The 13,757-nt window shown below is 38.6% G+C and overlaps 1 protein-coding gene across 5 annotated transcripts in view; it reads left to right on the top strand.

The window, feature by feature from the left end:
* Nucleotides 1-13,757, top strand: part of LOC128697763 (uncharacterized) — a 197,957-nt gene that overhangs the window by 109,027 nt on the left and 75,173 nt on the right. For all 5 annotated transcript variants that reach the window (XM_053789662.2, XM_053789661.2, XM_070099664.1 and 2 more), the window contains 3 exons: nucleotides 506-682; nucleotides 4,674-4,787; nucleotides 6,339-6,407. In XM_053789662.2, coding sequence (XP_053645637.2) covers nucleotides 506-682; nucleotides 4,674-4,787; nucleotides 6,339-6,407 — 360 coding nt within the window. The remainder of the gene's footprint in view (nucleotides 1-505; nucleotides 683-4,673; nucleotides 4,788-6,338; nucleotides 6,408-13,757) is intronic.

The raw sequence follows: 13,757 nt of genomic DNA, 5'->3' as shown, positions 1-13,757 counted from the left end.
TGGTGGTGTTATGAATTCATTGTTAACAAATATGAGTGTTGTCATATAATTAGAAGCAGGTTTACTAATTACCATGTACTTACTACAACCTAGTTGCCATTCAATGAAGGTGTTTCCCAATTCATTTTCCTCCTTTAGCCTGAGAGTGAGTGAATAATTATGTTTAATTTTGGTGTTTTAGTATCCTAACATAGATAATAGTCATAGTTGGATTTATATGTAATTTTGTTTCATATACATTGACCATTTAAATTTTTTTAAAGCATGTTGTTAACTAAAATTGCTGCATTTTTTCATCATATCTAGATTCTTAATCAAAATTTTAAAAAAATTCTCGTATTTGAATAAAAATCTGAATTTTATAATTGTGAATTTAAAATAAAATATATGAATTTGTAAAAAGTCCAAATAAAATGTGATTATCAGTGCTGTTTTCTGTGTATTAGTTTGCTCCGGTTGTGTGGAGTACAAGGACCATAACACCTAGGCATTTGTTGGTTTATAGATGAGTAGCACTGTGGGACAAGCAGTTGCAGCATTCCTCCTTGAAGTGGATTACAAGCAGGAGCAACCCTTCATTGGTACTCTGGAGTTATATGGTGGTTACGATACTCACCGAGCTGCAGCTTTATTCCATGTCACTTCTGATCAAGCCTGGCAAAACTTCATTGGCAGAAGTAATGTGAGATTATACTGTTAATAATATATTGTATGTTATTAATTCAGTATTTTACACAGTACAGTAGTTAATATTTTATTTTAAATTTAGAATAAGAGTAAGAGGCAGATGGAGTATATGGAGAACTGCATCATTGGGTAAAAGAAAGCAAATGAATTAATGAATGAGATAGTGGTTGACAGGGTGGCAGTAATTTTGTGAATTAAGAAAAGAATAACATTTCGGTAAGCCTCAGGTAAAAACAAGCAGAAATTTATTTCTTGGCGAAGGTAACAATGTGTAATTTATTTACATTTTATAAAGCTGTTAGAGTGTGGGCAGGGTAATACAGTGGACCCCCGGTTAACGATATTTTTTCATTCCAGAAGTATGTTCAGGTGCCAATACTGACCGAATTTGTTCCCATAAGGAATATTGTGAAGTAGATTAGTCCATTTCAGACCCCCAAACATACACGTACAAACGCACTTACATAAATACACTTACATAATTGGTCGCATTGGGAGGTGATCGTTAAGTGAGGGTCCACTGTATTTTGTGAAGGGATTCAGAGAAACCATTTAGCTGGACTTGAGTCCTGGAGGTGGGAAGTAGAGTGCTTGCACTTTAAAGGAGGGGTTTTGGATATTTGCTGTTTGGAGTGACATCTGAACTGTCGTAACTGAGGGCCTTTGAAAAGACAGTGATTATGTGTGAATGATGGTGAAAATGTTTCTTTCTTTTTTTGGGTCACTCTACCTCAGTGGGAGATGGTCAACGTGTTAAGAAAAAAAAAGTACAAAGAAAGCCACTACCATGCTGGGACATTTCGGGCAGACTAATACTAATGCTTACAGACTACTTAAAACTAGACATGGGTTACAGGGTGCTATATATTAATTATTCATTACTTCACCTTATTACTAAAGTGAGGTAGCCAAATAATTTTTTAATTAATATGATTTATATTAGTGAGGTAGCACAAAATAAATAACAGTATTACAATTAGTACAGTTTACAGTGCTACAACAGTACATTTTTAAGTATGCATAATGTTTTAAATTGATCCAGCAGTCGTAAATGTTTCGGGATTTTTTGAGTCGTTTCAAACTGGTTGAATGATTGAGCATAGTGTTGGTGTTGAAATTGAAATGTTTATTTCTCTGTAAAGATTGCAATGTGGGGTTTACATATTATAGAATATTAACCCGTAAACGGTCCAAATGTATATATACGTTCACTACCGTACTGCCCCAACTTTTTTGAGAAAAAAAAACATTGTTGTTTTTTAATAGGAAAAAAGAGCTTATGGTACCCATGCATCCCCAATTATTTTAATATGGTGCACAATGAGTGCTTACACCCATTCTCACATGTTTAGGTGACTCAGGCTTATCGTGGCAATGTTAAATGTAGGACACATAAAATGTAAATATACGTTTGGGGCACTAGCGGTAAAAACGTATATATACGTTTGGACCGGGTTAATTACAATTTGTGGTTCACATATAAAATATGAATTATACAGTATGAATTACAAAGAAGGCCACTAGGATGCCTAGACATTTCGGGCAGACTAAAACTAATTCTTACTCTATATTGACACAGGTTATGGAGCATACTGATATTAAAGTTAGGTAACTGTAGGGATTAAATAGATTTACAATAGTGAGGTAGTTCAATTTTTTTTTTTTTTAACAAGTTGGCTGTCTCCCACCGAGGCAGGGTGACCCAAAAAGAAAGAAAATCCCCAAAAAGAAAATACTTTCATCATCATTCAACTCTTTCACCTCACTCACATATAATCACTGTTTTTGCAGAGGCACTCAGAACACAACAGCTTAGAAGCGTATACGTACGTATAAAGATACACAACATATCCCTCTAAACTGCCAATATCCTGAACCCCTCCTTTAGAGTGCAGGCACTGTACTTCCCATTTCCAGGACTCAAGTCCGGCTATATAAAAATAACCGGTTTCCCTGAATCCCTTCACTAAATATTACCCTGCTCACACTCCAACAGATCGTCAGGTCCCAAATACCATTCGTCTCCATTCACTCCTATCTAACACGCTCACACACGCCTGCTGGAAGTCCAAACCCCTCGCCCACAGAACCTCCCTTACCCCTTCCTTCCAACCTTTTCGAGGACGAAATTTAGTAGTGAGAATGGTTTTGTCTTGGCATGATACACAGTTTCTATTAGAGCTCCTATATTGGAGTTTTAATAGATTTATTAGGCAATAGCTATATTCGGAATTTTGTGTTTACAGTCATTTGGGTGAGTGTAAGTGTAAATTAGGTTGAATCATAGATATTGAGAGTAAGTCTTATTTTGTTTTGGATATGTGCATGAAATGAGTTATAGTATAGGTGGGGTGTGTTAGGGAGATATTTTTTAACGGTAGTTTTGAAAATGGTGGTTGAATATATGGTTAATCTTTGGAGATGACATAATTTTTATGTATAGCCCTAAATTGATTTGCAGGCAGGGGACCTTTTGCTGGTTCGGGCAGTGAATTCCAGATCTTAGGGCTCTTTATATGTATTACGTTTTTGCATAGTGTGAGACAGACATGAGGGTTGTCAGAGAGTGTTTTGTGCCTTGCATTATGCCTGTGTGTTCTGTTGTAGCTATCAAAGAGAAGTTTGAGCGGAGGATTTATATTAGAGTTTAATGTTCTGTATATATAGTAGCCACAATAATATGAGTGTATATTTTATATATTAAGTAAGTTCAAGCTCTTGAAGAGCAGTAGGGTGTGTTGTCTGGTGCAGGAGTTGGTAATCATCTGCACAGCAGCTTTTTGTTGGGTTGTTAATGGTTTAAGGTGACTGGTCGTTGTTGATCCCCAAGTACAAATACCATAGGTGAGGTAAGGGCAGATTAGAGTGGTACAATGTAAGCAGTGCCATTTGGGGCACATAGTACCATATATTGGAAAGTATGCCTACTGTTTTGGATACTTTCTTGGATATATGTTGGATGTGGGTCTGAAATTTAAGGTTGCAGTCAAGGTGTGGACCTAAAAATTTGCCTTCAGTGTGTCTTGCAATGGGGGATCTATTAATCAGTATGTTAAATTGGATATTTAAAGCTCTGTTTCCAAACAGCATGAAGTAGGTTTTGTCTGATAAGGAAAAGAAAGATATAGGAGCCTATCTTAAATGAGTACAGTATGGTATACTGTTTTCACTTTCATTGGTAAAAAATATACACATAAAATTAAATATGGGCTATTGTTGTTAAATCTAGATTTACAACATGGGTTTCTATGAAAAAAAAAATGGTTTCAGGTTACAAACACTAAAGTTGCATAAGATTTTCGTCATTGTATCACACTTGTTAGTAGATGACATACCGAACTATTGTTTTCTACAGGATAATAAGTACTGTGTTTCAGATTGTAAGTTGGAACCTCTGAAGTGTAGCTTCTTCATAAGTTAGGTTTTTGTCTTCTCTTGAGTAGCAAAATTTTTATTATTGAACATACAGATCCAGCAAGCGTGCGTGAGCGTGATAGAGGGAGTGAATGGAGACGAATGGTACTTGGGACCTGACGATCTGTTGGAGTGTGAGCAGGGTAATATTTAGTGAAGAGATTCAGGGAAACCGGTTATTTTCATATAGTCGGACTTGAGTCCTGGAAATGGGAAGTACAATGCCTGCACTTTAAAGGAGGGGTTTGGGATATTGGCAGTTTGGAAGGATATGTTGTGTATCTTTATATGTATATGCTTCTAAACTGTTGTATTCTGAGCACCTCTGCAAAAACAGTGATAATGTGTGAGTGTGGTGAAAGTGTTGAATGATGATGAAAGTATTTTCTTTTTGGGGATTTTCTTTCTTTTTTGGGTCACCCTGCCTCGGTGGGAGACGGCCGACTTGTTGAAAAAAAAAAAAAAATACAGATTCACACATGCATCACTTGTTCATGATGATTAAATAATACAAAAAAAAAACTTAACATTTTTATCAGAGTGAACATTAATGCAATTGTATTTATTTTCAGCTTACATGGTTTGACTGGTCATATAGTATTGAATACACAGCTGTCATAGAAGCTGCCAATAAAAATGTAAAAGTCGTATTAGAAAATAATAAAATCCTGCAAATAATAACTAAAGTAAGTAATATTCCTTAATTATTCTCCCGTAATGTTTATCTTGTGTAGTATTTGCGATAAAGAATTGTATACATTTATCTCTGTTATAGCTGTACTTGAGAGATTTTTGCATACTGTAGTTGTCCTTGGGGTTTAGGATTACAGTTAAACCCCCAGATTTGCAAGGCTTACATTCCTAGAGTCTCCAAAAATTCAGAATCTGAGAACATAGTAAACCCCTTTTCAGAGTGATACTACATAAGACAATTCTATTTAAACACAATGGAAAAAGTGCATCTTATTTGCATAGTGCTTAAAAAAGCCTTTATAATATGCTCCGAAAAGTGTGGAAGCATCAAGTTATCTGCAAGATCTTGGTAGTCCATCCTGTGGATTTTTTTTTTCCAACCAAGTTAGGCCTGAGGGTTAAGTATCTGGAGAAGCTCAGTTTCATCCCTGAGCCACATTGCTTCAGTTGCTTTCGGGAAGCATCACTTGCCTTAATTGGTATGTGTTTATGAAAATATTTTGCGCCTTGTTACCCCATCTTGTCTCTGGGTTTTAACCATAGCAGCCAAGAGGCATACTTGTGTTGCTGGAAGTGCCAAGAAGAATAAGCATGGGGTTTTGAGGGTATTGAAAAAGTAGAAATTTAAGATACTATGTTACAAAGTTGTGATTATGGTGCAAACTGCCTGAACTTTTGGCATGAGAAAATCTGCCATCTATACAGTTAGAAGCAGTCAGAAGAAAATAAGAGCTTGTTCAGACTGTGACATCATAAATAAGAATGTCAAACACAGCCAAACAAGATAGGAATGTTGCTGAATGTGTGGATTGAGGGGAGAACAAGGAAAGGGACCCTGCTAGTGCTTGGACACTAAGACACAAAGCCCTATAGTGTACTATAAAACTGTGTGAGAAGGAAGGAGAGCCTTCACAACAGTGTATGTTTAGCACTGAATAGTTTAAAAGCTATAAAAAGTGCAGTCAGATACAAATACAAATATTTATTTCTTTGTGGTACACAAATAATGAAGTTTATGTGAAAAAAACATTGGTAGGCACAAGAGAAGGCTATTATGCAGTGCATTTCAGGCAAATCAGCTTCGTATCATAAGGTTTAGTGTCAAGAGTGCATCAGGTGATTTGCTGCAGTCTTCTTTTTATTATTTGAGTGTAGGTATATGTGGTAGTAAATTAAAACTTTACTTTTGGTGACATCAAAGAATAAACTAATGCTTTTTACATAAGTATAATTTTTTGTGGATTGGATCAGTGGAATGTGAGAAACCCATCATTGCACTTCTCAATGTGGCTGTCTTTCCTTCAAAGAAGTTTGGAGGGTGCTGCTACAACCTGGCCTGTGATATGTGTGACTGATAGTGAAAATCTCTTTTTTTGGGTGGGGGACGTCACCTGCTTTGGTGGGAGATAGCCAGCATGTTAAAAAAAATGTTTTTCTGTTTGCTAATTATTTTGCTTGAAAGTTAATTTCGGAATTAATGTCCATTTGCCATATTTAATGTTTCATTACTTAAAATATTTTTCATAAATTATCCTTATTTTCAGACATCTCCAGATTATCTTCTTGAATTTTTGGTATGGAATAGCAGTGATGAGGAAGACCCAGCCTTTCAGGTAGTATTGGCTTCAAATAAAAATTGTATAAAAAATTTAATGTTATCTATCCATGTACTGTCGATGTTTTATGTTTTTTAAGGAAGTAGATTTTGGGCAATAGCTTTCCCAGGTCTTCCTTGGTGGTTCCTTTCCTTATTTCTCCTTCGGTACCATGCTTTTCCTAGGGCTATATTCCGGCAACCGCATATTTGAACATTTTTATAATCTCTTCTGTTAAATTAGATGCCTTGATGTTGGTGAGGGGCTTTTAAGCCAGGGAATTAGATCTATTCTTCCTTCCCTTTCCTTGGATCAGATCTGATTACCACCCATTCACTAGGTGATTTATAATTCCTAAGGGTTGAGCCTTTACCCATGAATTTAATAACAGTAATAATAATAATCCTAGATAGTAGGTTGGTAGACAGCAGCCACCCAGGGAGGTACTGTTGAGTGTAAAATGAAAGCCCATAATTGTTTTTCATGACGGTAGGATTGCTGGTGTCTTTCTTCTATCTCATAAACAGGCGAGATTTCAGGTACATCTTGCTACTTCTACTTAGACTTAGGTCACACTACACATGTATGTACAAGCATATATATACACACCCTTCTGGGTTTTCTTCTATTTTCTTATTAGTTCTTGTTCTTGTTTATTTCCTCTTTTCTCCATGGGGAAGTGGAACAGAGTTCTTCCTCTATAAGCCAGGCGTGTCGTAAGATGCAACTAAAATGCCAGGAACAAGGGGCTAGTAACCCCTTCTCCTATATACATTACTGAAGTTAAGCAGAGAAACTTTTGTTTTTCTTTTTAGGCCACCCTGCTTCAAAGGGATATGGCCGGTACATTGAAAGAAAGAATAACAATAATAGTTTATTCATGTTCTGCAGCATTCTGCTATCCTTTGTCTCTTGCATCCTAACTTTGTTGAGTTATCCTGGATGTCTTACCCTCTGGGTTAAAATTATGAATAAAATCTAAACTTATCTGCAAACAAGGATATGTAGGAGCTTACCCCTGTTGGTAAGTCATTTATATACACAAGGAAAAATATATGGCCTTGTACTGATATCTGAAGTACTCCACCTTACACAAATAACCTGCGCATGGAAGAGAGGAGCTTACGACGATGTTTTGGTCTGACTTGGACCATTTACAAAGCCACACTAATGAAAAAGTGAGAAGGAGGGAGTATATATAGGCCAGGAGGTGGTGGTAGTAGTAGTAGTGGAGGTAGAAGATAGTAGTGATGGAGCCAGTCAAATACTAAGAAAGAGGAGCACTGCAAGGGAGCTAGGGGCCCACAGAGGGTAGAAGCAAGAACACAGAGGGGGAAAAAAATAATGAAGGAACAAATACCCAAGGCAGAAGAAAGACAACCCAAAGGAGAAAGAGGAAAGAGAAAAGGGGAAGAGGGAGAAGAAGAAAAAGGAATCAGGTTAAGTCACAGGTGTTCTGAAATTTGGAGCATTTTACAATGTAGTGGGAAAGGAGAGACGAAGCCAGGAGTAAGATTCATACAAGGAAAGTTGTGTATAAGGGAGGATTCAACCAGACGGCGACTGTAAAAGTCGGGAGTAGGGTAGACAGTTTTAGCAGAAGACCAGTCAATAGAATGACTGATCTCTGATGTGACAGAAAAGAGCATTGTTGATGTCGGCAAGCCTAACACTACTTTTGTGCTCCCTAAGTCTGTCAGAAAGAGATCAGCCAGTTTCTCCAAAGTACTGAAGAGGACAGGAGGAACAAGAAATAGAGTAGACACCAGGAGCATCTATAGAGGGAGGAGAGGTATGAACTAGATTAGTGCAAAGAGTGTTAGTCTGGCAGAAAGTAAGTTTGATGTCTAAGGAACGGAGAGAGTTGTTGAGATTAGAAATCCAGAAATGTAGGGAAGGCAGAGGACAGAAGAGTTCTCAGGAATAGTGAGTTTGGGAGAGAAGAAATTCCATTTAGCACATGAGAAGGCAGTCTCTCTGAAATGGGAGGGGTAGCCAAGACTGGAAAATAAATTATAGAGTGGAAATTTCTGATTCAAGGAACTGAGGATCACAAATGCAGAGAGCACAGAAAGAGGGAGATAAGAACACTTTTCTTGACAGAGGAGGCATGTTAAGAAAAGTAGTGAATGTACATGCCACTGTGCATAGGCTTGCGGTAAACGGAAAAGGCAACACCTGTATCTGAGCAGTGGACATGGACATCAAGGAAAGGAAGCTTTAAACTTAATGTAAGGGGCAAGGTTATTAAGAGCATCAAGAAATGGTTGGAAGAGACTAGAGTCATGAGGCCACAGAGCAAAGATGTCATCTATATAGCAGAGCCAGAGTGAAGGATGCACATCAGTAGTAGGAAGAAGAACAGTCTCAAAGTATTCCATGTAAAGATTAGCAAGAACAAGAGAAAAAGGAGAACCCATAGCAACACCGAAGGTTTGAGAACAATATTTACCTTGGAAGGCAAAGGAATTTGAGTCCACACAAAGGCGGGTAAGATCAAGAAAGACATCAGTAGTTATAGGGAGATGAGGAAACCCTTCATTGGCCTTCTCTCTAAGAAAATCAAGGACATCATCAAGAGAGACATTGGTGAAGAGAGACAACATCAAGACTAAGCATCTTACAGGTCAGGAGAGAGCGAACCCGTTCAATGAAGACTTGAGAATGACGAAGATGGGCAGGAGAAAAAGTACCAAGAAAGGGAGTGAGGGTTTTGGCCAGCCTTTTTTTTTTTGTTATTTATTGTTACTCCACCTTCCCATCTTAATATTTCTTATATCACTGTCATTCTTTGTATCCAGTCATTCAGTTATTCCATGAGTTATGTTAGTTTTCCTTCTCAGCCTCTTTCTTCAGTTTGTCAAGAAGCCTTCTGTGTGGCACAGAAGGGCCTTCTTACAGTCTTCTCATCCTTTTCTCACCTACTTGATCTTGGCCAGTCTTCTGTCTCTCTGAGGTTTGTGGGGCTTGGCATGCTATTCCTAAACCCATGATATTGTTCTGTGAATATTTTGTGTTCCTGGATGCTTGACCAGTCTTCTTGTAACCTTCTCTAATAGCTTGCTTGCTTGGCACACTTATTATAAATATGAATCTGTAATCCAGGGCTTATTGTCTCTCTCTTGTATAATACAGTATTAGTATAATTGCTACATTTCAGTCATCTTGATATTTACTTGTCCCTGATGATTTATTGAACATTTTCATGAGAAGTTTGAATAGTACCTCGGCTAATTCTTTTGGGATTAGTGATATTTCATCAGGTTTTATAATAATATATAATAATAATTTATGAAGGATGAGGTTAATCATAGAATTGATGAAGGAAAAAAGGTGAGTGGTGCGTTGAGGTATATGCGGAGACAAAAAACGTTATCTATGGAGGCAAAGAAGGGAATGTATGAAAGGATAGTAGTACCAACACTCTTATATGGCTGTGAAGCTTGGGTTGTGAATGCAGCAGCGAAGAGGCGGTTGGAGGCAGTGGAGATGTCCTGTCTAAAGGCAATGTGTGGTGTAAATATTATGCAGTAAATTCGGATTGTGGAAATTAGGAGGTGTGGAGTTAATAAAAGTATTAGTCAGAGGGCAGAAGAGGGGTTGTTGAGGTGGTTTGGTCATTTAGAGAGAATGGATCAAAGTAGAATGACATGGAGAGCGTATAAACCTGCAGGGGAAGGAAGGCGGGGTAGGGGTCGTCCTCGAAAAGGTTGGAAAGAAAGGGTAAGGGAGGTTTTGTGGGCGAGGGGGATTGGACTTCGAACAGGCATGCATGAGCGTGTTCGATAGGAGTGAATGGAGACGAGTGGTATTTGGGACCTGACGATCTGTTGGAGTGTGAGCAGGGTAATATTTAGTGAAGGGATTCAGGAAAACCGGTTATTTTTGTATAGCTGGACTTGAGGCCTGGAAATGGGAAGTACAATGCCTGCACTCTAAAGGAGGGGTTCAGGATATTGGCATTTTAGAGGGATATGTTGTGTATCTTTATACGTTTATGCTTCTAAACTGTTGTGTTCTGAGGACCTCTGCAAAAACAGTGATTATGTGTGAGTGAGGTGAAAGTGTTGAATGATGATGAAAGTATTTTCTTTTTGGGGATTTTCTTTCTTTTTGGGTCACCCTGCCTCAGTGGGAGATGGCCGACTTGTTAAAAAAAAAAAAATATCTTTATTTACTACAAGTACATGTACATGGTATACAGGCCTAGCTGACATCAATGACATACTACTATATAGAAAGCTGTTTGTTATGCTGAGCATTTTGGGCAAATTAGGTCAGTGTCCCAGGATACGACCCACACCAATCGACTAAGACCCAGGTACCTATTTACTGATGAGTGAACATAGACAGCAGGTGTAAAGAAACACGCCCAGTGTTTCTATCCTGGCTGGGAATCGAACCCAGACCCTCGCCATGTGAAGCGAGAGCTTTAGCCACCAGGCCACCAGAGCCTGGTGCCTTTGATGTGTCAGGTTCCAGCAAGAGATAAGAGATAAGATAAGATTTCGTTCGGATTTTTAACCCCGGAGGGTTAGCCACCCAGGATAACCCAAGAAAGTCAGTGCGTCATCGAGGACTGTCTAACTTATTTCCATTGGGGTCCTTAATCTTGTCCCCCAGGATGCGACCCACACCAGTCGACTAACACCCAGGTACCTATTTGCTGCTAGGTGAACAGGACAACAGGTGTAAGGAAACGTGTCGAATGTTTCCACCCGCCGGGAATCGAACCCGGGCCCTCCGTGTGTGAAGCGGGAGCTTTAGCCACCAGGCCACCGGGCCACCCTTAACATTTTTGTAAGTCATCTCACTACTTGATAGTTCCTTCTTTCCATCTCTGGTACTGGTCCTTGATGATATAAAAGCACAGTGGAACTTTCTATTAAGTTCATTGTATTCATCCCTGTCTATATATGTGAGTATTTCTTCTCATTTCATATGTTTTCACCTGATCCTTTGTTATTTTTCCCTAATGTGGCTTTGAAGTAGTGCTGTGCATATTTACAATACAGTGGAACTCCAGATTTCGTACGCACCGAATATCGTATGTTTCAGATTTAGATCACTTTTTTGGGGGCGAAATTTTGGTTTGGATTTCGTACTTCCACCCAGAAATCATACATATCAGATGCGTCCGCCTGCCCAGGACGCCGCTACTCATGCGTGAGTGTCTCAGTCTGGCTCTGTCACTGGTCAAGTGAGCATTACTTCGCTTAACTATTGAGTGCTATTGTGAAATAAGCCACCATGGGCCCAAAGAAAATTCCTAGTGCCAGCCCTTTGGTAAAGAAGGTGAGAAACACAATAGAATCCAAGAAAGAAGTTGTAGAAAAATATGAAAGTGGTGTACATTTAGCCGAGCTTGCCCTGGCAAAGAAAGTAGAAATCAAGGAAGCTAAAGTTGCGAAAGGGGTTAAGAAAACAGAGATCACAAACAATCGAAGATGTGGAGAAGTTGTTGTTGGTGTGGATCATATGCCAACAAGAGTCTTCAATATAGGTATGTAATAGTGATTTAAATGTTCATTTATCCATTTCATTAGTGCTTTATATTTATTTCTCATTGTTTTCTCTATGCAAAACTATAGTTAGTCCTTAAAAAATGTATTTTTTTTTTTTAGTATTTTTGGGTGTTTGGAACAGATTAATCGTATTTACATTATTTCTTATGGGAAATATTACTTCGGTTTTCCTACGTTTCAGATTTAGACTGACCTTCTGGAACGGATTATGTATGAAATCCAGAGTTCCACTGTATTTACCTTTTTGAATTTGCAGATAGTAAACTGTGTGCACTTTACTACCTTTAATGTTACCTGGTTTAATTAAAGATTCCCTATATGTATATTGGTCTTTTGGATTCTATTTATCAGTAATCATGGAAAGAGTGGCTAAGTTTTCATTCATTGAGATGACCTGTAGTAAATGCAGATTAATAGTAGTGAAGAGACACTGGCAGTTACTCTTTATAGAGACTCGTGTGGAGGAGCTCTACTAACCACTCTCCCATATAATGATCAATAACCTCGTAACTTTTAGTGAATTGACTGTTCTTCTAACATTTCATAAATAATTTTTGCCCCACTAGATATTAATAGTTGAAGTGTGACTCACAGTTGTAATACACAAATTTACAATTCGACTTTCATACAATTTTTACATTTTGAAAGATAACCTTGTTTATATAAAATACCTTGCATACTCAACAATATTTACAAATCTGATGCATGTACAGTGGACCCCGGCTTACGATATTATTTCATTCCAAAAGTATGTTCAGGTGCCATTACTGAACGAATTTGTTCCCATAAGGAATACTGTGAATTAGATTAGTCCATTTCAGACCCCAAACATACACGTACAAATGCACTTACATAAATACACTTACATAACTGGTCGCATTGGGAGCTGATCGTAAAGCGGGGGTCCACTGTATTCACATTCACTACAGTCCTTCATGAATATAACTTGCAGTAGGTTACAGGATTTAAATTACTTGTATATAATCAAGCATTGTAGGTAGTAGGTTGGTAGACAGCAGCTGCCCAGGGAGGTACTACCATCCTACCAAATGAGTGTAAAATTATTTTATTATTATCACACTGGCCGATTCCCACCAAGGCAGGGTGGCCCGAAAAAGAAAAACTTTCACCATCATTCACTCCATCACTGTCTTGCCAGAAGGGTGCTTTACACTACAGTTTTTAAACTGCAACATTAACACCCCTCCTTCAGAGTGCAGGCACTGTACTTCCCATCTCCAGGACTCAAGTCCGGCCTGCCGGTTTCACTGAACCCCTTCATAAATGTTACTTTGCTCACACTCCAACAGCACGTCAAGTATTAAAAACCATTTGTCTCCATTCACTCCTATCAAACACGCTCATGCATGCCTGCTGGAAGTCCAAGCCCCTCGCACACAAAACCTCCTTTACCCCCTCCCTCCAACCTTTCCTAGGCCGACCCCTACCCCGCCTTCCTTCCACTACAGACTGATACACTCTTGAAGTCACTCTGTTTTGCTCCATTCTCTCTACATGTCCGAACCACCTCAACAACCCTTCCTCAGCCCTCTGGACAACAGTTTTGGTAATCCCACACCTCCTCCTAACTTCCAAACTACAAATTCACTGCATTATATTCACACCACACATTGCCCTCAGACATGACATCTCCACTGCCTCCAGCCTTCTCCTCGCTGCAACATTCATCACCCATGCTTCACACCCATATAAGAGCGTTGGTAAAACTATACTCTCATACATTCCCCTCTTTGCCTCCAAGGACAAAGTTCTTTGTCTCCACAGACTCCTAAGTGCACCACTCACCCTTTTCCCCTCATCAATTCTATGATTCACCTCATCT

The sequence above is a fragment of the Cherax quadricarinatus genome, chromosome 68 (assembly GCF_038502225.1).
Source record: "Cherax quadricarinatus isolate ZL_2023a chromosome 68, ASM3850222v1, whole genome shotgun sequence".
Lineage (NCBI taxonomy): Eukaryota > Metazoa > Arthropoda > Malacostraca > Decapoda > Parastacidae > Cherax > Cherax quadricarinatus.
The sequence above is the reverse complement of the archived record's forward strand: the minus strand, read 5'-3'. Positions and strand labels throughout refer to the sequence as shown.